The sequence below is a fragment of the Cuculus canorus genome, chromosome 7 (genome assembly GCF_017976375.1).
Source record: "Cuculus canorus isolate bCucCan1 chromosome 7, bCucCan1.pri, whole genome shotgun sequence".
Taxonomy (NCBI): domain Eukaryota; kingdom Metazoa; phylum Chordata; class Aves; order Cuculiformes; family Cuculidae; genus Cuculus; species Cuculus canorus.
Genome location: NC_071407.1, coordinates 26,830,355 through 26,854,929, shown reverse-complemented (window position 1 = coordinate 26,854,929; position 24,575 = coordinate 26,830,355). Strand labels below are relative to the sequence as shown.

At 38.5% G+C, this 24,575-nt stretch overlaps 1 protein-coding gene across 3 annotated transcripts in view; it reads right to left on the bottom strand.

Moving 5' to 3' along the window:
* The window catches only part of NRG3 (neuregulin 3), a 396,810-nt gene that overhangs the window by 243,766 nt on the left and 128,469 nt on the right, over positions 1 to 24,575 (bottom strand). Inside the window, exon 1 of one of the 3 annotated variants that reach the window (XM_054071995.1) lies at positions 4,820 to 4,844. The exons of the other annotated variants lie outside the window; for them this stretch is intronic. Coding sequence (XP_053927970.1) covers positions 4,820 to 4,829 — 10 coding nt within the window. The 5' untranslated portion in view covers positions 4,830 to 4,844. Of the gene's footprint in view, positions 1 to 4,819; positions 4,845 to 24,575 lie in introns of those variants that run through there. 3 annotated transcript variants of the gene reach the window in all.

The following is a 24,575-nucleotide window of genomic DNA, read 5'->3' as shown; positions in this document are numbered from 1 at the left end:
TGCTCTTATGAACGTGAGAGTATGACTCAGGCTTTTTCACAAACAACTTACTGAGCTTTCAGACCTGAAGCCCTGGGCGTTCCCGAAAGGACCACCTATTTTTAACAAAAGTTTGTGCCTTGCCTAGGTAAATAAGCAGCACAATGCATATACAAAACAGCATAAAGAACTAAATATTGCTGTTTAGTAGCTGTAGGAGGCTTCAGCTTCTCCAGCTACAGCTACAGGCAAGAAATGCTAAAATTGATAATGAAGGTCTCTTCATTAATGACATGGCAAGCGTCCTCACTGAGCACCAAGGGCTTTTCAACCAGAGATCTGTAATAAACTGTATTTGCATATCTTTATATACTCTATAGTACAGAGAAGTTCGTCTGCAAACAAAGTACTGTGTGATTTTCTAGATTTCTGTAAAGATACAAAAGTCTTGTTGATCAAGAGATGTCCTTGACAAGCGGAAGAGGGTTAATGTCATACCCATCTGCAAGAAGAGTCCAAACGAAGACCCAGGAAAATATATTAGTTTCACTTCCCTAGAGAAGTAATAGAACCAGGCCCCATAGGAACTGTGGGAAACCAAAATGTGAGGCAGGTGACCGGGAAAATCCAGCATGCATTTACCGAGGGCAAATCACGCCTGATAACCTCATTTGCCTCTTCTAAAATAAAGTTAACATGCTTGGGTAGGCAAGTGTGGAGCTGGGGATGTTATTTTCCTGGACTTCATCAAAGCGCTGGGGACTGTTTTCCACAGCCTTTTCCTGGACCAGCTGGCAGACACAAGCGGGATGGGTGGTGGATGAGATGGGCAGGAAGGCAGCTGACAGGCTGCGCTCCAAAGGCGCTGGCAGCCTGGCACAAGTGGAGTCCCTCAGCATCCATACTAGTCCCCACGCTGCTCAACATCATAAATGACCTGGGCAGTGCGACTGAAAGCATGATGACACCTAGGTGGAGAGGTGGATGCGTCAGAAGGAAGAACCATCTTACAGACAGACTTGGAAAAGTTGGAAGAGTGGGCAAGAACTGTACGAAGCTTAACAAAGACAAGTGCAGAATCCCGCACCTGGGACAAGAGTCCCGTACAAGCCAGGATGTGTGTGGCTGGGTAGCAGCCCCCCTGAAAGGTACCTGGGGGGCCTGGTGGACAACAAGCTGAAGGTAAGTCAGTAGTGTCCTGCTGCAACAAAGGCAAATCAGATCTGGGCTGGATGCCCAAGGCCATTACTAGCGGAGATAGAGACACCATCTCACTCAGTGCTTGCCACGCTGCACCTGGAGTACTGTCTCCAGTTCTGGCCCTCACCATTGGAAAAAAAAAGATGTGGACAGGCTGGAAAGGATATAAAGGAGGGCTACAAAGGAATTACCCAGTACTGCGTTTTCAACATCCAAAAAACCCATTTTTTTACAGTCACTGCAAGGTACTTTAGGCAAAAAAAATAGATACCTAACGGAATAAAAGGATTATACTAGTTATATGTGGAAACACTTTATATTGCAATGTAAAAATATTAATTATTAAGACGCTATGAGTAGTTTGGTTGGCAGTGTGATGCCCTTCCACCAAGGAACTGAAATAGGTCAAATAATGCACTGAAGAGAAATGAAGGGAATAAATGCAATTTTAACCTTAAGCATGTGCAGATTTCCAAGGCACACAATCTAAAATTTATTCACTATTACATTTATCATTCTGACATCCTTGTAATGCGGCCATGCAAAGTCAGGCTATGAAACATTACTGTTACTCTCAGCATTTCCTTTCATAAAGAAATTCATATATCCTACATTTTTAATATATAAATTTAATCTCATTTCCTAACCTTGATTCTTATAATTCAGTCTTCCAGAACAGAAAGGGGATAGGTATGAGAAGGTGAAGTGTCTTTGCGACTGTTCCTTCATTCTAACTGCTCTGTTCCTTGTGGCCTACCTCACAAGATTTCTCTTGTTCTCTTTCTCGGGTAAGGAGAACGTTTTCCATCTGTTTCTGACATGGCATCCTGAGAAGTACACACGCTGCACACATTCCCGTGACCCTACTACGAATGCACAATAATAAACGGCTCAACTCTACAGGCTAGCCTTTTTCTAATGCAAGTAATTAAGTAAATCACACATAGCCTTAGAATTTAAATCCCGAGTTCCTGAACATAAAGTGTCAGTAAAGTGTAGTAAGAGCGAGCCAGATGACGAGGTCCTCATGCTGGCTACTACAGTTTCAGAAATTAGACTTCAACCAAGACAACTGGGGTTAGGTCTGAGTTTTACTACAGATTTCAAGGGTATCATATTTAGTATCACATCATCTGTGATGATGTGATATAATTATATATATTATATATATATATAAAATATAATTATTTTGTGATATTTCAAAAATTAATGTAAAATTTATATTTCCTAAATCTTTGGCCCCGACTCCCATTCAAATCAGATTTAGTTTCATCTCCCTCTACTCTTGGATTTAACAGAAACAAAACTGAGTTCAATATCTGTAATTGAAATCTAAGTTGTTGGGTAATAACAGAGACAGATTTTTCTGCTAAACTCTCTGCAACTGAGACTATTGCGCCGGTACAGAAGGAGTTTAGAACAGTTGAAACTTCTTGGCTTGGCTTCTTAGTATCAGAGAGCACAGAGCCTCAGTGCAATAAACCAACATACATACAGTCTTGCTAACTGTGAACAAAGGCACAAAGGGAAGAAATGACATGGCTTTTGCAACCATAAGGAAAGATGTTCTTGTAGAAGTACAGTATAAAGCACTCCAAAATCTATCTTGGGACAATATTCGGTCAGAGCTCCTGTTTGTCACTTCAGTTTCCACAAGCCACAGCAGTCTGTAAAGTCACATTTGGAAGCATGCTCTCTACATCCAGTGCACTCCGGAGTTCTAAATTTATAAGCTGTCAGTATACTCACCCTGAGTAGAGTAGCACAGAAGTCCTATCTTATCGACTCGGTGCTCAATAAGCAATTTTCAGGAGACATAATTATTAGTTAAAATATGCATTTCCCATTGCAGTGTGTTTAATTCATTAATTTTAATGCTATATTAAAAGCTAATATATTATTTCCTTCTTCGAGCGCAGGTGGTTTACAGCACGGCTGACTGGCAGGCGAGAGAAACATGCACACAGCTCTTTTATATAACGCTACTGAGAAGATTATAAAGCATCACGAACAATGAATACAAAAGCTAGCTACCAAAAAGAAAGCTAGCTTATTTGCCTACCGCATTTGGTAATTTCTACAGCAGCTATATCCTGCTACAATCATCAAGAGAGGAAATTTAATTCAATCTTCCAACAAGCTAGTAAACTAATAGGTCATTATTGTCACTCTTCTCTGCATCTTTCAAGTTCCACTAGCTTTTTCTGAGACCTAAACATGAGAAGCACACAAAATACTAAAGCCTTAGAGTCTGCTTAAAAAAAAAAAAAAAAAAAAGAAAAAAAAAGACTGGTAACATGCTACAATCTACTCCTTTTCTAATAATTCCTTACTTATTAGATGCACATATCTAACAATATTGTATACACACATATAGGCAAAAAAAACCCCATCCACTGCCACATAGTTCTGATTACCATTCAAGCAGCTACAGAACTCACATTTCAGTCCAGGCACCCATGGTATAAGAGCATGGGACACTGATCTGCTGTTAGCATTGCGTCTCGCCACCAATTCTACCTGCTGGAGCATATTGAGATGATGGTTATTTGTGGGAATCGTCACCTCTCATCCTCAATCAGTTCTAAGCAACAGAAGTACTACTGCAGGCACGCAAAATGCTAATGCAGTAAATATATTCTCTCTCGGCTTCTTGTAGTACAATCTGCTTGTTTTGGTATGAGTTACAATTTTTTGGTTTTAGATAACCCAGTCAGGCTTTACAGTGCACGAATCAACAAAATAGCTATGAAAGCTATGATTAAAAGCATCCCAGAAGTTATTTAACTCCACTGAAGTGCATGAAGAAAACAACACCCCTGAGAACTAATACTAACTAGAATTTCAAAGTTCTTAAAAACATTCTGGTTAATTTTCCAGTCATCATTGACTAAATAAATTTTGTAGGTCTTATGCCTTGCCTCTCTCCATTTTTTTAATTTTTTTTAAGGAAAACTATTATGCATTGTTTTAATTAAAGCTTAAAAAAGCCAGTTCTTCTAATTTTCTGTACCAAATAAAGCAGTGTAATTGAGGGAAAATAAGTGTAATAGCCAGTTTTTCCCTCCAGTGTTATAAAAACCAAGGTATGTAGAGTGGGCTTCTAGCAGTATAAATTCCAATGCTACAGAAACCTCAATCTTCATTCACACTTAATGTACATAGCATAACAGAACAAAGTGACTACTACCTGCAGGTCAAAAAGGATAAAATCTATGTTAAAGTAACATTGAAAATTTGTATTGCTGCAATATTTTATGAAATTCACTATTTTCCTCTATTTCTTATTAGTAAAGAAGAAAGAAACATCTGTAGAAGCTTCTTGCTCTGAGAGGCATTACGATGTAGTCTCACCGTTCAGTTCTCTCTGGTTAACTGGTTTAGATAATACAGACTAAGCACAATTGTAGCAAGCATCTTTCAGCAGAAATGTCTTTGTAAGTAATTAGCCTTGAAGTAGAAAACAAAAAAAAAAGCATTCCTTAGCTTTCCCACACTCCTGAATCAAATACATGTTAACCTAGGCATCTACCAGCATTAGCTAGCACAGAAAATGAGATTTCACATGTGGAATTTACATCCTTGTTCTGTTTCTCAGATTAATTCAGCATGTATTTGTAATTGAAATGATATCTCCTACCTTTACCCATGAGAAATTTGGGCAATATCACAAGCACTTTGTGTCTCACTGTACCAGTCTGATGGCTGCAAAGCAGTCAGCTTTCCACTGCTAAATAAAACAGCTTGAGGTTCAACAAATCAGCAATGTTGGCATCTGACAGAGCTAAAGTAAAGAGGAGGAGAGTAGCTGCGAGATAGCACTGACAACTTCCTTTGCACTTCCGTGCAAATTAAATGTAGGCTGATGCACAGAAATGGAACACAATTAGACATAAAAAGTAGGACTGCAGGCTCTGGTTGACTGAAGATATCAGTACAGTAATGAAAAAGCTGATTAAACTAGGTGCTTAACTCACAAACCGCAGCATTAATAATGTTCATAGAACTACAAGACAGAAATTCAGTTCGGGAAATGCAACACTGAATACTTTCAACGGCAATTCCATTTTAGAACCTTTCCACTGGAAAATGCACCATGTCCACCTACTCTAGTGCCACCACGTTGCAGAAAAACATATACAGAAGCAACAGACGTTAACACCGAAATACGAGCAATTAACAGCTAAATGAGTAATAAAAGATCACAGAAAAAGCGCATCAACCTCTTTCGATGGTTTCTTATTCTTTAATGCTAATATGTACAACATACAGAGCCACTATTGAATAACTGTTCTAACTCCAACCCCGTACACAACTTTCGACTTGCCAACTAGAAAAATAAGCACAATATTTCACAATTATCTGTTGTATTACACTGTTTTTAATGATATTTTATAACTAGTAGGAGATTTATTGTCTACTTGGAAGCTGCCCAGTAGCCAGCTAGCATATCATTGCTGCAGCTGTCTCCAACTTTGTCATGTTACAAAGCTGACTCAGACAGCAATTTTGTGTCAGATGATTTTTGGCAGCAGTAGCAAAAATCCTAGTAATATCCCCTCTGGAGAGCACAACTGCTACTCTTGGAAATGAGGAAAAATCAGCTGATAAAACAAATACTCTAGTTCCAACAGAAACTATTGTCCTAAGTTAACACGAGATGAACTCGCTAATCAGTTCCTCTAACAGCATCCCATCTCAAGTTTGTAGAAAGAAGTCCAGATGCAAATACTTACTTATTACAGTATTTCTCTCTCATTTTCCAATGAATCCTTAATCTTTTGTGTCCTCAGACATATTGTTTGGTTTTTTAAAATAATTCTCAAAGATAATAGGAATGGGTATGGAATGACAGCACCAGGGAAAAAAAAGAAAGGAAGAAGGGGAGGAAAAAGGTCAGCTGTCTCTGCATAATTTCTCAAAACTTTTATGCCATATGCAGATTTTAAAGGTAACATAACATTGGAGGAAGGGGAAGGTAAGCAAGGAAAGCAGCTTAAACAAAAAGATGAAAATTCAGGATGCCCCCCAAAAAACTGCTCACACAAACAGATAACAGGACCCTTCAGGAAAGAAACACGAATCCTTCTCCAGAGGAGAAAAGAACAGCAGAGACAAACTTTGATGAACTGACCATAACCCTCATTCCTTGTTCCCCTGCACTGCTCAGATGGAAGAGGTAGAGAAATTGGACATAAAGTCAAGGCCAGGAAGAAGGCAAAGGTAGGAGGGGTTCTAAGATTTGTTTTTCTCTCATTACACTACTCTGATTTTGATTAATAATAAATTCATTTAAATTTCCCCTAAGTGGAGTCTGGTTTGCCCATGATGGTAACCGGTGAATGATCTCTCCCCGTCCTTATTTTGACCCACAAGTCTGGTGTTACATTTGCTACTTCCTGTTGTGATGGAGAGGGTGAGCGATGGAGAGGCTCGGTGGGCACCTGGCATACAGCAAGGGTCAGCCCAGCACGCTTGATAAAAGTGGTAAAAGTACTCATTCCGACTGAAGTTACAAAGCAGCTCATTTTGAGCCTGGGATTTTATTCATTTTTTTTTTTTTTTTAAAGGAGCAGTTATTGCATTGAAACAGCAGATGATGTGTGATGGTTGGGATACTTGGGGGGTACAAAGAATCAAAGTACACAATCAGAAGTTCTCTGGCACATAGCAAGTGAAAATTTTTGGCTTCAATAGTGTCTTGGATTGGACAAGCCATCTTCTGCACAGGATAAAGCTTCATTAGTGCAAAAGTTGTTTAAACAGATCCCGTGCCAGCCTCCTTGAACAGCCACTAGCATGTATAAGACAGACATATTCATAACAAGGAGAAGGATATAGTCGGAATTTCTTTCTTCCAAGCAGATCTCATTTTTGCTGCAACAGTCACTGCGGGGCACTGGAAGTCGGAGAAAGCTAGAAAAATTTTCGGATCATCTAGTTTGCATGAGCAATGTGACTGGTATCTGGTAGCTCTAAAAATAAATACACATCTTTTAAAGAAAAAAAAAATCAATCCTGAGATGGTAAAATTAATGTTTCACATCCCTTTTGGCAGCTTGCATCTCTCCATTTGCCAGCTACTCTATCTTCTTTCTATTTTCCCCAGTTGAGTACGTTTCATGGTTATTCAGTAGATTTATGTATTTTCTCATGCTATTGCCTTAGTACTGTCAAACATCCAAGATGATAGTTCCTGGTAGCTAATTCTCTTCCTACTAGATGACAAGGACTTCAAAGACAAAATGATCATCTTGAGTCTTTATTATCCAACCTTCCCCTCTTGCTCATACACTGCATGCAGAGTTTGTTTGAGGTGGCAACTCAATAGTAAAACAAGACACAGAGTACATCAGTATCTGCAAATCCTGTCAAAGCAGATGAGCAGTTGGAAATCAGTATGAAACACAAAAGGAGTAGAATGCTGTGCCATACACTGAATGATAAGGCTAGCAGACTCTCCACGAGTAAACAATGAGATATGGATATTAAAGAAAATCTCTACACGTTTTAGTAGCATATCGAAGCTCAAATCAGAAGGAAATGGCCTTTGAGCACCAGGATCTAAATCACCCCCAAACTGACTACTTAAAAGTGAAAAATTTACACAATCACCAAAAGCCAGTATGAAAGAAAACCAGGATTTTCAGATATCCTTTGTGGCTGTTTAAGGTCTCGGCAGGTATCAGAAAAGCCTACAGATCTGCCTGTCCATGTTGCATACACCACAGCTACTTAGATCAATATCTGAGTATTGCTAATATTTGGGATGTTCTGAGAAACATTCTAAACATCTTCACATCTATAACTTAAAACACAGCCAATTAGTGTTGCTAATGATTGTTTCAGGAAATAAACAGTTGACTGATACTGTATTTTTCAATGCCAACACAACTGCACATGCATCATGAGACCATGGGTCTCAGAAATACCACTTCATAAAGCACTTTTCAGTTGTGAACCTGCAGTGCCCTTCCACTGGCAGCAATGCAATGGAATAACTGGAGACCATCCACGGCTCACACTTCACCACAGCATTGTTAAGCAGATGTAAGATTTCTGTGGAGAACAACCAACCAGGCAAACAGCTGAAAGCTTGTACATTTATAAAATGTTGGCTGAAATTCAGCCTTCTCACAGCTGCAGCCATGTTCATGACATTTTGAACAAAATTGGAGAAACTTCAGTCCTACAAAGAGTTGCTTTTGCATGCAAGTTTTTGCTGCCCTATTTTCAAACTCAGAAAGGACTCATCACATCTCTCTCAGGGTGAAGCTTAATTTTTAATGAATTTTAATTAAGAACTGAAGCACCACCTTCTATCCACCCACGCATGCCTTACAACTCCAGCAACTCCCTCTTCACTATTCCCTTTCCTCCCTCTTCAGCACTGGATGCATAATGTACACAGTACAGGACCCTCCCATCTCTTCACAGAATTAGACAGATGAATAAACTGGGACCAAATCAGGAAGCAATTCAGGGTACAGCATTATTGCAAAAGCTGCGTACTCTGAACATTCCTTGAAATGCCAGCAGAAATCTGAAGATCAGTAATTTTATCAGTTTTTCACATCTGGGACACACTGTACATAGCAAGAGCTTTCAAGAGTTGAGGCTTTAGCATTCTGAGCAGTCCTAAAAATCAGAGTATAGCAAAATCCAGGACAGAATCTGCCCTAAAACCAAGAACAGTTATACGTCTCACACAGTAGATCTCAATATTCTCCATATTGCTATGAGCTATATTTGATATAATTTGCTTAGCACTAGAGCTATGTAAAGCACTTCACAAAATGCAGGAAATCAAGATTCAGTCCTAGGACATTTTGAGCCCCCAGTTTCAAGAAAAAAACCCCACAATGCTGCGTAGAGGTTCACAAACTGTAGTAGATTACTTATATAGGCTTCCCATTACTGAGTTGTCCTCAAACATAGCCTTTAATAAATAATTTAAAATTAAAAAGACTGATAATTTAATAACTACATACACAGTCATTTCAAACACCTCAGCTTTTAGTATCATATTAATAAGATGTATCAATGAATTAAAAAAAAAAAATACCATCCCTATTTATTTTCCTACAGACCCACAGAAGAATCTTATTCCTCTCCTCAGCCTTTAATTTCATTGCTTCCACCTTGTTGAGAAGACACACACATACGCACTTCTCCATCCCATTCCCAAACTGAGATGTCTTATTTGGCAAGCTGCACTTCATTTGTTTACACTTTACTATTTAGTCGTCTTCTTATATAATTATGGTGTACAGAAATCTATACATACACAAACACTGTTGCACAACAGTTTCACAAGAACAGATGTTACAGCTAATATTACATATTGGTTGTTTCCAGCAGCGTGAATATCCAGACTGGTGAGTGCTCATGTCTATGTGTGACTGTTTATGGAGCCATGCAAGTGCCACCAGTAGTAACGTATGACAGCTATTTGCAAGATTTGTGCTTGATAAATTAAAGACAAAACTGATAATCATAGAATGGTTTGGGTTGGAAGGGACCTCAAACCCCATCCAGTTCCAACCTCCCTGCCTTGGAGGGGGACACCTTCCACTGGATCAGGTTGCTCAAAACCTCATCCGGCTTGGCCCTGAACAACTCCAGGGATGGGGCAGCCACAACTTCCCTGGGCAATCTGTGCCAGTGCCTCACCACCCTCACAGGAAAACATTTTTTCCTCCTTCTTTCAGTTGAAAACCATTCCCTCTCATCCTATCCCTGTGCTCCCTGAAAAAAGCCCCTTCGCAGCCTTCCTGTAAGCCTCTAAGCACTGGAAGGCTGCTCTAAGGTCTCACTGGATCCTTCTGTTCTCCATGCTGAAGAAGTCTAATCCTATCATTCAGTTGGTTTTTAACCAAATTTTAGTCGTGTGTATGTGTGCACATGGTTACATATCTGCAATCCGGCTTGTTTATGAACACGTCAGTTGGTTGGGCTAAGACATACATTTAATCCCAGCAGTAAATGTGGTATATTAAAGGCTTTAGCACATCAGTTAATTATCTTAAATCTTTCTAATGATATGAAACATTTTGAGATCTGCTGCTTGCCATAGTCAGAATATTCTCTCGGTTTATTTGCTGTGATCTAAACTTTCATACTGAAGCAGTATTTATAAGACATCGTTGATGGTAGTTAACATGCTCCGCTTGTTTTAATTTCACTAGAGAAGGCAAACTGCAGTATAGAAAGCACTACAGACAATTTTATTCCACTGGATGCAAGTTAGCCAGATATTCACTGCTGCAGAAAATCTTTAATGATATTCTCCATATTATCACAGCATCTAGGCCTCATTCACTAATACATGGCTAGGAAGGGACAGGAAACAACACTATATATACATATATATCACCATCAGTCAAAGGCCATTTAGAGATATATGAATTTAAGTAGCCGCATTTTCCTGCTTTGCCCATCTTCATTTTGCCCTTAGTTCTACGAAAAGCCTTCAAAAGTCAGAATTTCATCTCTGAACATATCTTTTGCAGACACCTGTATCTCTACAAACTCAAAACTGGATCCTATTGAAAAATGTTGCCATCTGAAATAGAAAAATCAAAGTCTGGATAACATGCAAGACAGCAAACACCACAATTCGAGGTGGGGAAGTTTAGCCTATCTTGGAAAAATAGTTCAGTGAAAGTTTTTTCTTTGCTCAAACAGGATCAGTTTTGAACAGGAGCATCCAGCCAAACTCCTGCCCAGACCACCCCAAGCACAGCTGTGACGTGGAGGGACTCCTGCAATCTCCAGCACAAGTAACAGTGAATCACAACAAAAAGTGAATTTCCCCCTTCCTTTCTTCAGGGAAGTGCACCGTGACAGACCTCGTCTTAAAAAAAAAAAAAGTCATCTAAATCAAAAAGTAAGTAAGCCCCAGAGAAACTCAATGATTCAGTGGTCATGGAACACAGTGTTTACAGCAGAGCTAGGAAACAAACCAAGAACTCCTGACCCATTCTGCATCTTTTGTTTCATACGTTTGATTTTCATTTTCACCAAAGCTCTAACAAGTCAGAGTTGTGCATCCCAGACTTTCAAAAAACTTAGGCACAGTTAAAAGCTCTCTAAAATGCAGAAGTATGCATCAGAGGTCTGTAAAAGACACTGGGAAATAATCACCTATTTCTTATCCTAAGCCACAGAAAACAAAATCAGATAATTATCAAAACCTGAAAGGACCTTGAGAGGCTGTCTAGTCCAGCATCCCACTCAAAGCTGGTTCAAACACTGAATTTACACTGGGTTGCTCAAGCCTTCATCCTGAATTGTCCTGAAAACCTCTGAAGAATCACGTATTTAAAATAAAAAAGCTATTAAATATATCAGGCAGGAAATATCTCGAAGAGCTATCCCTGTTAAGCAACTTTTGAAGAAAGCAGGCATGTTTGTTCTGATCACAGACAACACTATTTCACGTAGCCTTTTTAAAACAGTTGCCCAGCTTGACTGTGTAAGCAGAGGAGGGCAATAGCAGGCCAAAAGGGCACCACAGAACATCAACGCACACCTGCCTCCAAACCAAAAAGGCTCATCTCACCCAGCTGTTTCAACATACACGTGCACAGAGGATGTTTGTGAATACGCACAGGCACACGGGTTGTCCCACGTTTGGGGAAAACATGTTATCACATTCATACAACATAATGAAGTTTTCCAACCATTCAGTTTGGAAGCATCTGGAAAAGCAACAAGCTAAAATAATAAGTAAGGAGCAGTGTACTATAAGAAAATTCCTATGAAATAACAGTTTAAGATATATTGTTTATCTATGCACATTTAATATATTCAAGATTATGTATTCTGTAATATCTTGGGAGGTAAAGATTTTCTACTACAAGACCTGTACCGTTACTCTTTCTTCCTTCCTGTACCAAAAAAAAAATAAAAAGAATTGTTTTTAAAATAATCACGTGGACCAATATTTTAAGAGAAACTTTCTTTCTCAGAAGTACGTGCGTGACACAACTCAATGTGATGGTGGTGAACTGTGAATCTTAAAACAAATCACACATTTGTTTTGGAGAATACTCTCTAGCCATCATTGTCATTTGTGCCTTTAAAAGAGCACACAATGTTGTCTGCATAAACATTATTTTGTTCTTTTGCTTGGTTTCAATAACGTAATTTTTTCCAGGCAGAACATCTGAATTACCACACACTGAAAAGCATAATGTCGTACACCTGATCTGGTTTGGATTTGTGAAGTGCATTGTTGTGTTTGCATTTCACCTGCCTGCAACAAAACATTGTAGACAAAGCAACAAATATTTGTTTATTGGACACAATGACAGATGAATTCTGAGTCTGAGTACAGGCCACTGTTAATTACTACAGGTACTCAAGCAAATATTTACTCTAAAAACATCAACAAACCAGCCAAACCAAACCAAACAGTTTCACAGTGACTCATGGGGTTCAAGCACCCAGTCCTGCACCTTATGCACATCAAACAGCCTTTTTAGTTACCATCTGCAACTGCAATATTCTCTTGCTTTTTTTTTTGACCTCTTTTATGCTAGCTTTTATGAAATAAAACCCATTCCCGTTTTCCCTCTGATATGCTGGAGGGCATGCTGAGTGGCTATGACATATTAAGGACCCAGTTTATGGATCTGCAAAATAGCTCTGCAAATCCCTGGATAAGAGCAGCTTTGTAATTCAGTTAAAAACCAACCCAGCAACTGAACTCCAGCTCACCCACCAATCCACCCTCTAGTTCAAGAGAACAAAAGGACATTTAATCAGAAGGCATACAGCAAGATTTTATGGCAATAAAAGAATTGAGTGATAAAAACAATAAGAAAACCTCAAACTCTTAAATTCTTTACAAAAAAAAAAACCAAAAAAAACTATCTGGTTTTGTTTCTCCTCTTAGCCAGCTGGCATGTTATTTTCTCCAAACAATGCAGAAGCCCTGGTTTCCTTTTTCTGTATCTCTAGGCTATTATTTATCTTTACATTATATTATAGACATCAGAATCTCCAACAGAGAATGCCTCCACTGCTGAGCTTTCTACGGTTCTTGTGCATCAGTCTGGTTTTGATTTAAGATGCGGATTAATTAGGATGTTCTTAAATCAAGGCGTCTAGAAACAACAGTAAGCTACAAAAAGCAACTCACTTTATCCATCCAGTCCGAGAACCCTTACAATCCAAACCATAGTGAAGTATCATATCTGCAGATTAGGTTACCTGCATGAATGTTACTGTTTATTTCAGACACCTAAAACTAGGACCACCTTTGCAACTCAGGATTTAGGTGTCCATCTCCTTAGGACAGGTTTTTATTAGTGTACTAGACCGTATAGCAGCACGTGGCATAGAGAAACCCAGCACTGCTATTACAGGCAAGTGTGTTACCATGTCCTCTGCTTGCCTGGATTTCAGAGGACACGTCTCTTAGAAACCCACAGCACAGCAAGAGCAACCTGAGTGTTTACTCAAGTTTAGGAAACAAGTACTTTGAGAACTATCCACTGTCTGATAAACATTCACATGGAAAGCTGATGCCCAGCACATCTGAAACAGAGGTTATTATTTATGACCTTAGGTTTGCACATATTTATTGAAATGTTCTTAATTTAAAAATAAAATCACATCCTACTCTATTCCAGTGCATCTGCACAGTCGGTGACTCATCTAATCAGTTTGCTTTTGTGCCATCTGATTGACTAAGTAGTTGCAAGCATAAGTACCTCTTCTATTGTTTTACTGAATTATTCCATGGCAGCTACATGAGGGTGAGCTGCAATTTATCCTCTGTCCAAAGGCAGAATTCCTTCAAGTGTCACTTCTTTTGTGCCATGTCTTTTCACGGACATACCTTCACAGCACAGAAATCTTAACCTAAAAGACCTCTGGATTTCACAGAATCATAGAATGGTTTGGGTTGGAAGGGACCTCTAAGGTCCATTCCACGGGCAGGGAACAGGATTGTCTTTTTCAGTGTTGGATATTGGTTACGTGGAAAAGAGGTGAAGAAAAATTCATATCAGTGTTCCTGAAAATTAGTTAGTCCTGATCTAGCATTCTGGCATTCTCCTGACCAATGTTCAGAGAAGTTTTTGAGAAATTATATTAGTATTCATATTTAGACTGCATTGACTATTATTGCTGCTCCTTGATACTGACACCTCTTCCTCAGTTTTCTGCCTGTGGATGTACACATTCAAGATAAACTACCTCTGAGATCTTTGCAGCAGTTTCCACCACAGAGCATTGACAGGCTTGACGTTTCACGGGAAGGCTGTGGAACAGATCCCATGTTACAAGGGCCGAGTCCAGCCTACATACAATGCCTCTGCATGCTTAGACCACAGTGACTGCAATGAGTTCTAAATTAATTAGGGCACGTCCTGCTGGCAATGCAGTCTCAGAAGCAGGAAGCTCCGGAGAACTAAGCGTGAAAGTGTTTACTCAGTCCTGGGGTTACTGCAGCATGTGATGAGCTGCTACGGTTAAGAGCAAGCTATAAATGCAAACTAGCTGAATTCATTACTGTTCTCATCTGCTCTGAGAAGACAGCAAGACTGATTTCAATCAGCATTATTTACATGCAAGTTGTTTACATACCTACAATTTCTAATGACAATCAAAAAGTGTTTTAGCATACAACCTCCCTTCCCTCCTCCTCAAAAGTTTTAACCTAGAAGAGATTAAGAAGACCGGGAACTGGGCAAGGTTTGTGATTTGTTCGAGGCTGCAGAGGAAATCAGAGAGAACTGCAGTTCCCATACAGCGCCCAGCCCAGTACACAGCCATTGGACCAGTCTCAATTAGCAGAGTTACAAGCCCATGTTTCAGCACAGTATCTGCTCCCCAGTTATGTTCTTTATGTTTGGTCAGAAACAATGAGAGGAAAAAGGAAACAACTAGGGAAAAAGAAGCCAACATTGTGCCCCCTCCCGAAAAAAAAAGAAAAGGATGGCTTAGCATAGCTTATCAGTCAGCTGCCATTTATCACAAAACAGCCTTTCCAAGATTTTACGCATCAGGACATGGAGTAGCATAAGTTTTCATGTCTATGCTAATGACTCATTCATATGGACTTCTAAGTGCAGCTATTATTTTTATATCAACATGGCTCTGAATTAGAACTAGTTTGGAGTGAGGACAGAGGTAGTGTACACCTACGCAATAGGACTGGTATCCTTTCCATTGTAGGTAGGACTTCAGCTTGTGATACACAATAATTTGTTCATATATGTATGCAAATATCTACTAAGCTTCAGAGTTTTGTTTTTTTTTTTTTAATTTTTTAATTAGATAGTAAGAAATTTAATTGAAATACAATGTTTTCTGCTCCCTACTATGTAGCAGCCTGGAATGGAGGTACTTGAAGTCTAGTTCTAGTAGTTGCCGTCTTAAAACGCTTGTGTTCCGAGTATATAAAGGAATGTAGTATGTTATATACTGCTGCTTCTAGCTGTCAGTAAGAATCAGCATGATATTTGAGGGCCAAAGAAATCTGAATGGCTTGACAATACATTTTAGTCTAAATAGAATTAGAATGTCAAGTAAATAGCCAGGCTTGCCCTTATTTTTATGAAACAATTATATAATGGAAATCTTTCAACTTCACATTCTTCAACGCAAAACCAGCTACGGCTTCTTCTGTTCAAAATAAAAGAGTTTATATGCATAGCACTTTAAAAAACTCACTGTTCCAGAAATTAAATCACTCCTCGTGAAATAAAAAAAAAAAGATTGTTATAACTCAGCATTCAAAAAAATATGAGACAATTGCATCAGTCCGTAATGGAAGTCCATGTCTGGAGAAAGTGATACTCAGCTCATATTAGGCTAGTTTAGCATAATATCCTAACAAAATGCCATGCATCAAGATCATTTATTTGGGCAGTTAGTTGTTGGTTTAAGTTTTTACAGGTTCAGATTTTAGAACAAATTTTGTACTTCGTTTTACATTTAAGTAACTCAGATAAATCATCACTCTTCCTATGAACGTGACACTTAAAAATACAGTACAGAAAGAACCTATTCCATGATCACTAGACACCAACCTAGATAACATTCTTTCAAACAGATAATGCTAGTTCTCATCAAGGTACCATTTCTGGGTCAGTCAATATCCAAACGGTAGGTTTTGAAAAGCACTTTGCATGGCAAAAGTTCATTTCCACTAAATTCAAAAGAAGATTTTTTTTTTTGTCAGAAAAAAGCTAATATGGTCCTTCTGAAAACTCAGGCCAGGTGTCTGTTATTAGGTTGGTTAATTTAGAAGTTAACCTCTCTCATCCCACACAAGTGAATTTTAAATGTTTTTTTTTTTTTAGGATCAAAAAATCTTTAAGGAAAAAAAGAAGGCACTCAGGTATATATGTGTAATTGTTAAGCACTTCATTACAAAAGAATTCCAAATCTATTTTAAATAGAAAGATTAATTTCTTTCCCAGAGTTTTCCCACTTCTAACACCAAAGTGGCATACTTGGTTTTAGGTCAGTTAGTCCTGGTTTAATTATCTCACTGTGATACTCCAAGTATATTAGATGACTGTAAATATCTCCCTGTTCGGAAAATACTTGCCTAGACGTTTTACAGCCCTCTTCTCTTCCACAGGACCTGTGGCTCTCTACTCAGCAACTGCTTTGGTCAGAGACATTGACTCAACAAATGCTTATTCACAACACAGCTTGGTGTCCCTTCACTTCCCCTCAACGCATCAGATGTTGAACAAGATAAACTTGCGGGCAATAGATACCGTTTCCTGCAGAGAGCTGGTTAGGAGAGCATTTCTCTTCTCCCGTTACAAATCCCAGCCTCAGTGATCCATGTACAAAGACACTGCTACTCAGCTCCGTTTGTTTGGGAACACAGCCAAACAGCTGAAGAGGCAGAAAGAAAAACCCACACTCATCAGACGGTGCAAAACACAGCAGCTATTTGCTCAGTAGCACAGGTCACTTTAAAACCAGGGCAATGCTTTTGTTGCAAGCAGGTCTTCACTCAAACAGGGAATGAGAGCCTTCCTCCAACTTCCCATACCCTGCAGAGAACTACCCTGAGTTAGCACAGTAGTCGCCTCTCGAGCTACTGTACGAATTCTGTTGGTATCTAGAGGGGAGACTTAGATGAGAGCTTAGGAAGAAATGTTTCCCTGTGAGGGTGGGGAGGCACTGGCACAGGCTGCGCAAAGAAGTTGTGGCTGCCCCATCCCCGGAGGTGTTAAAGGCCAGTTTGGATTGGGTTTTGCACAACCTGATCCAATGGAAGGTGTCCCTGCTCATGGCAGGAAGGGGTGGAACTGGATGATCCTTAAGGTCTCTCTACCAATCCAAACCATTCTATGGGTCTACGATTCTCTCATTTTTCATCACCATACCAGAACACTGGAAAAGTTATCCAGAAAAGTTATCCTTAAACAGGGACACCATTGAAACAAAACAGGTTGCTTGAGGCTTTGAGCACATCTCAAAAAATCTCCAACGCAAGAGAACCCACAAACTCCCTGACAACCTGTTCCAATGCTTAGTTACCTTCATATTAGAAGGTATTTTTCTTATATTCCATCACAACCTTCCTGTTAAGATTTCTGACCACCATATCCTGTTCTCCTTCTATGCATATCTACCACAGCTTAGTACATCCCAAACACAGGACTTGGAATTTGTCCTCACTGAATCTTATGCAATTCCTGTCGGCACATACCTTCAGCCAGTCCAGGTCCCAGTCTAGGAACAGTGACAAAGGTAATTTCTGAGCATAGAGATAACAGGATAAATAAGCTACAGTGAAGAACCAACAGAACCCTAGGATGTAGAATCTGAAGGTCCAATTTAGTGGCTAAGATATATGATTTTTTCATAAATATGAAAAAGGATTTTCAAGAATTACCAGGATTTAATTACAGCTGAACATTAGGGGAAAAATTCCTCATGGTAAGGACAGGCACAAATTACTCAAGGAGGAGGTAATGACACCTTCATCAGCCTAGATGACCTCTTGATTGCTACACTATTCTATTACTTACGTAAGTGCATATAAAACAACCACAGGAATAGCAAAAATAGTATATTTTGCTTTAAAAAGAACTGTGCATAATCAAAACCTTCAACAATTTCATTTAGAAGGCATTTTTCAAAGTTTTTTTGTTGGTTTTGTTTGTGTCCCTTGCTCTCCCCAACAGTTTGCAGTGCGTCTGTCCCCTCACCTCGTCACAGCAGTATTCTCTGGAACATATGAAATAAGACCGTAGTGGCAGCAGGGTAGTCTCACAGCAAAACCACTTTCAAAATTAAAGCCTATTTACTTTACATTCCAGAACAAAATACAATGAAAGCCTAAAAACACTTTTTAATGTATCTGTTCTGTCACTTCGAATGGAATACTCTTATTTGATTTTCCATCCTCTTCTCTTTAACTTTATTGATTATTTTTAGCAAATAGAAAATCCATCAGCAAACTATTTCTTGAAACTCATATGTGAAATAAATTCAAGTCTAACTGTTCTTAAATACTCCTCAAGTTATTTTTTCAGATGTTACAGAAAACAAATATTTGCCTATATAGTAACTTTTATCCTGTTTAGTGACTATACATTATTACTTTTGTACAGTTTAGGGAATAAACAAATAAATATGCACCGAAGCTCAAAAAAGGTCTAGAGATAATCAGCGAGCAGTGTGTGATAAATGGACAGCTGTGAAAACTGCAGTCTGACTGCGTTCTTTTCGAAGACCAACAGGTATCCTTGGATTTACGCTGTGTTTACCTGGAAAGAACTCATCCAAAACCAGAAAAATCTTTGCCTTTGCAATTGTAGCAAGGCCAAAAAGTAGCACTTTCATTTAGCTTTCATCCAAGCTAACAATGGCATAAGAATTACAAATAAGAGTAAAGTTTTTCATTCTTCACAGAATCCCTTAGGTTAGAAGAGACCTTGAAGATCATCCAGCCCAACCATAAACCCAGCACTGCCATATCCACCACTAAACTGTGCCCTTCAGCACCACATCCACACTGCTTTTAACTACTCCCAGGGATGGCGACCCAACCATTTCCCTAGGAAGCCTGTTCCAATGGCTTGACAACCCTTTCCGTTCAGTAGTACTTCCCCATATCCTAACCCCTCCCTGGCACAATTTGAAGCTATTTCCTCTCACCACTTGTTACATGGAGAGAAGAGACCAATATCTGCCTCACCACAACCTCCTTTCAGGCAGTTGTGAGCAGGCTGTAGCAAGGCAGATGTTGGTCTCTAGGAAACTAACACTGCCTTCAGATGTACAGAAAACATTACATACTGTGCTGCTCTCTATGAATTTGTGTAACAGCATAGTGCATAGCAGGATGAATCCATGTGTTCTTGAACACCAGTGAGCATCATGTGTGGCTTGATGAACAAGTCTGGCTAACATGCTGCAAAAGGCACAGTGACTTCAACAAATCTGAGATAATTGGCATGGCACAATTTACCTGCTGGCTCCGTTCAGCTACAATTGACTTCTGGAGAGCACATGGCTAGAGACAGTTATTCACAAATGCATCTGTCTGAATAATATCTAAAATTATTATTTCTTCATCATTTTGTTGTAGCCACATCAGTCTACAGGTTGAGAAAATTAAAAAAAAATTACTTTTGCTGTGATTTGCTGCTTTAAATTTATTTTCAATTAGACTGAAATTTTATGCATAAGATGTTTGGATTGCCTTTTTACCATTACAAAATGAAAACACTGGATACAATTTCATTTTCAACGGCAACACCATACTTCTCACTATACACTTACAAAACATTAAACCTGTAACTTTTCTCTGTATTTAAGAATAGTAATCCACTCATTTAATGTAATTCTGTGCATTGATTTCTTCCAGTTTCGTAATGCATAGGCACATAAAAAGGTAAATGCACATGCACTAAGCAAACCTATTTTAAGAAAACGACATGAGGCCTACTTGAAGTAACGATAATGTATTACTCTATAGTATAACCAGAGATATTTCAGGCAATCATGCATTTCCTATAAGTGCTTTTGTAGCTCTGCAATGGCAGGTAGCCTGTACGACACCAGTGGCTTGCTGAGTTGTGTCTGGAGCCTATAGACTCACTGAGCTCCCTGAAATGGGTTTCCCTTTTTCCATTCACAGGTATTGAACCATCAGTGAAATATATTCTATAGTAAGGGTAAAGCATGCTGGAGAACATCAATGAACAATCTCAAGAGATGGAGGTGGCAGATAGCCATCCTGTAACTGGAACGACTCCAAAGAAAAATGAACAAAATGAAACTGTATTTAAAAAGAAAGCAATACTCCTATCTTTCCATAGCTAAAGTTTAGTTTTAGACACAGTTATTGCTAAATGATAATTTAAAGCTTCCGTTTTGTTGTTTTCTAGTCCTTTCTACTATAACTGCAGTTCCAGTATAAAAGTAAACTTCAGATTAGCACAGCAACAACTACAAAGAAGAGTGCCCCCCCATCCCCTACACATACATGCATACTTCAAACAACTTTTTCCATCAAAAGGAAACAGGGAGCCACGACAGCTGCTCTCAACGTCAACCAAGAAAGCAGTCACTGCTCTGAAACCCATGACACCAGCTAAAGTATCTGTTGCTGAGCCTTCTGATATTATGCCACCTTCTTAAATAAGCCCCCGTCTTCTCCTTGTCTTCCAGCAAATTCCCAACAATATAAGCTGAAGCAGCACATATGGCTCCATTGATCCCCAAGTGTCTAAATTTCTAGCGAAGACCGTAAGTACCCAACACTCCAAATCAGACAGTAGAGTAATAAAAGGATTCAGAGCCCTAAATTCACAATCTTAAACTCTAAAAAATACCAGAATAATATATTCTAGCCTAATAAGTATTTATGTGAGTGCAAATCCAGCAGTGCCACCACTTTCATTTTGTTTCTTATTACAACAGCTCTATGAATAAAGGAAGCCCCTTCTTCTATCACTCCTTCATTTCACAAAAAAGCAAGGGCAGCTTTGCATGTTGTCAAAGATCTCAAAGGCAGTTTCTTAGCAAGTCTGCTGCTCTGCTTGAATAACTCCTCCTTTAATTTCTGTACAATTCATCCCCGTAATAAGGCAAACACTACATATATTAATTGTGATTTAAAATGGGCTATGAGCAGCCACTAAAGTTTAGCGTGAAAACAGGAAAGGGAAAAAGTAATCATCAATTAAAGAACATGTCAAGTAGAACACCAATGCGTTCATGTCATATCGCCCAAAGAAATAAAACAATTTAATATAGCACTCAAACATGTGCTGAACAAAGCCAAAGTCACTGTCTCCCGTAAAAACTATTCAGATCACCGTGGAGATGATAAATGTAAATATAGTGGTCCCTATCATTAAAGCAGATATTAAGTGTATCAGCCTTCCTGCCTTCATGATTAAACCATCCTTAAGTCTCCAGTGATACTCTCCTAGCTTCTTTCTAACTTTCACAGGTGTAATCAGAGCGGCATCTGAATCTGTTGTCAGTACCAGATCTGAGTACCATGTTTAGACAAAACACAAGCTACCCATGTCTCTCCTGTAGCTCATTATCTTTAAAAGGTAAAAAATGAGACTTACACAATGAAACACACAGCAAGGTATAACCTTCATTTTTATGTGGCAGATACCTTAAATCTGTCATTATTATTATACTGAGGAAAAAACCCTATGGTGATACACTCCAGACATATTACTCTTCTTTCAGAAAATTTTAGATTGTTAAAAAGGTGACACATCTAAAATGAACTGGAAAGTAAAGTTTGATATTCATGCACAAAAATCTACATCACAGAACTGTAGCTGGCAGTCGAGATAGCACCTTTACTTAAATAATACATTTATATATACACACAATGAAGATAAGGTTATAAACAATAACGACATAGATTGCACACAGGTCACTGAACACGAAGCTACTGCAATAAAGCACAGTTTGCGTTATCTCTGGTATGTATTCCAATCTCTACAGGTATCACAGGTAAAATTTAAAGGATGTAAATTTAATAGGCAAAAATCTTCATTGTATCACTTCAGTGATTCTAATAACTCGCACAATTTCTCAATGACGGAGATTTCACAGAAAGGGAAAATAAGTACAGACACTGTAGCAAGTAACTAACAAAAAGCCTCTTTGTTTTCCCCTGTAACACTTCGTATCACATATATACAGCATGCAGGGTGAGGTATGTACAATTCTGCACATTTTGAAATGTTCTGGAAAGAATTCATCGTCATTAAAAACAAGTAAATACTTCTAGAAAGTACTTGTCTTCATTAGGAACACCAGCCCATAAAATAAGAATTCACTTATGTATGCCAAATTCTCAATTTTAACTCCAAAGCTGCTCTGATAACCTGAAATGTTTCGATGTGTGACGATTCATGCTTTTGAGTTTTGTACATCAATGGTTCAGTAACACATAACTTGCACGCAGCAAACAATGCCAGACTGTTCGGTCATGCACAAAAATTGAACACAATAATTTAGTATTTCTTCGAACATTCCAAGGGAGAAAACTTCCCAACATACTGTTATTTGATGCGGATCCTGAAGGCACCTATTTTATTTCCTAAAATGTGATTTGAGAATAGGGACTGCATCTTCATTCCCTCCTTTGCAAGGCAGAAGAGACTGGCAATGGCTAGCTTGGGATGGTTCCACTTGGTTGTAATCAATCTAAACCACCACATTAGTAATTGATTACAAGTACAGTTGTGGGACATGCAGCCACTTTTCAAAATGCTGGAATTGTGTTCCAAAACATCTAAAAGCTTCCCAAGGTGCCTGCACTGCTCTGACTTTGGCAAAGAAAGAACTGGTAAACGCACATTCCCTCTTTGTAACAGCCCATTCCACGTAACTGAATTTTACTTACATATTTGATCAGAATAACATGTCAATCCTTTTACACACTTGATGGATATATCATACAAGGGGTTAATTAACATTAATTGTATGCTATTAAGCAACAGAATGCATGACAGAAGCCATAAATACTTAATCTGAAGAATTAATTAGAAAATACATTTCTGTAGCAGTAAATAATTCATCCTCTGATTATTACAGAAACAACAGTAATTCAAGAAAATAAAACAACATTGAAGCCACTAAAGCATTTGTTTAAAAATAGGGGTTTTTTTCAATGTAGTTACCTTCTTTCTTTATCATAAACTTATTTCAGCTGGTACAGAAAATCACATTTTGAAGTGTTAAAACAATCTATTTACCTTAACCAATGCTTCTAGAACTTCTGCAACTTCCAAAAATCTCCCAGTGAGTCTTCCACTATTTATGCATCTCCATACATCTTAGGGCAGCAATCTTATCATTAAACAACCTATTCTCTTTCAGCAAATTCCCATATATATAGTATCACTGCTATAGATTCCATGGGGATTGAAAAGGAAAATATTTCCATTTTCACTAACATGCATTATTTTATTTCTATTTCTTAATTCTGTAGAGCAGTCTGCATAGCTGAGGCCCTCCTGATTATAATCTCTGCTTGCAATAAATAAGATAGAGAAAGCAGATTCTTTCAGCCCTACTGAAACCAAAACCATTAAAATGGCATTTATCAGCTGTCAAAGTCATGTGTGAAATATTTTTAGTCCAGGAAACACAGCATTTCAAAAATCAGTTCATGCAAATCAACAAGTGTTTTGGTCCACCCACTATGCTTTTGCTGTAAATAACAATTTAACTGCTAAAGTACACAGCAATAAACCATGCAGTTAATCTACAGCACTTTTCTTAAAGTTGGCATAAACACACTAGCAAACTACATATAAATGGTAAGGCTATTATTACTAGTTTAACTTCAAAACCAAAATAATTCCTTTAAATCTTCCTTGAATGTATTTGTATATCTAAAGAATGGTTTCAAGTTTGTCCAGCTGAGTTTAAGAGCTTTCCAACTGCAGTTGTTGTGGCACACACAGAGAAAGCGATAATTTCCAGTATAGGCAAGGAATCATAGAATGGTTTGGTTCGAAAGAGACCTTAAAGATCATCCAGTTCCAATCCCCCTGCTACGAACTTAAAATGTGAAGTTAAATAAGCAAGAGTATATAAAAAGAACGAGCGTACTGGGAAAATAAACCAGTCGTATTTATTTTTAGTAACTAAAGCATTTTTAAAAACCTGAAAGTTCTGAGTCTGGAGATCTCATCCTTGTAGTCTCATTGTGAGAGTTCCAGTTCCTCAGTTACAAAATGAAGTGCTTATAATCCCACAAAAATTTAAAAATGGGCTTAATATTCCCTCGGTGCACAAAGAACACAAAAGGCAGTGTTATGTACCAAGGTATTTTGGGATACACCTACAGAATCACAGAATACTTAAGGTTAGAAAAGACCTTTAAGATCGAGTCTGACTATAAACCTAACACTGCC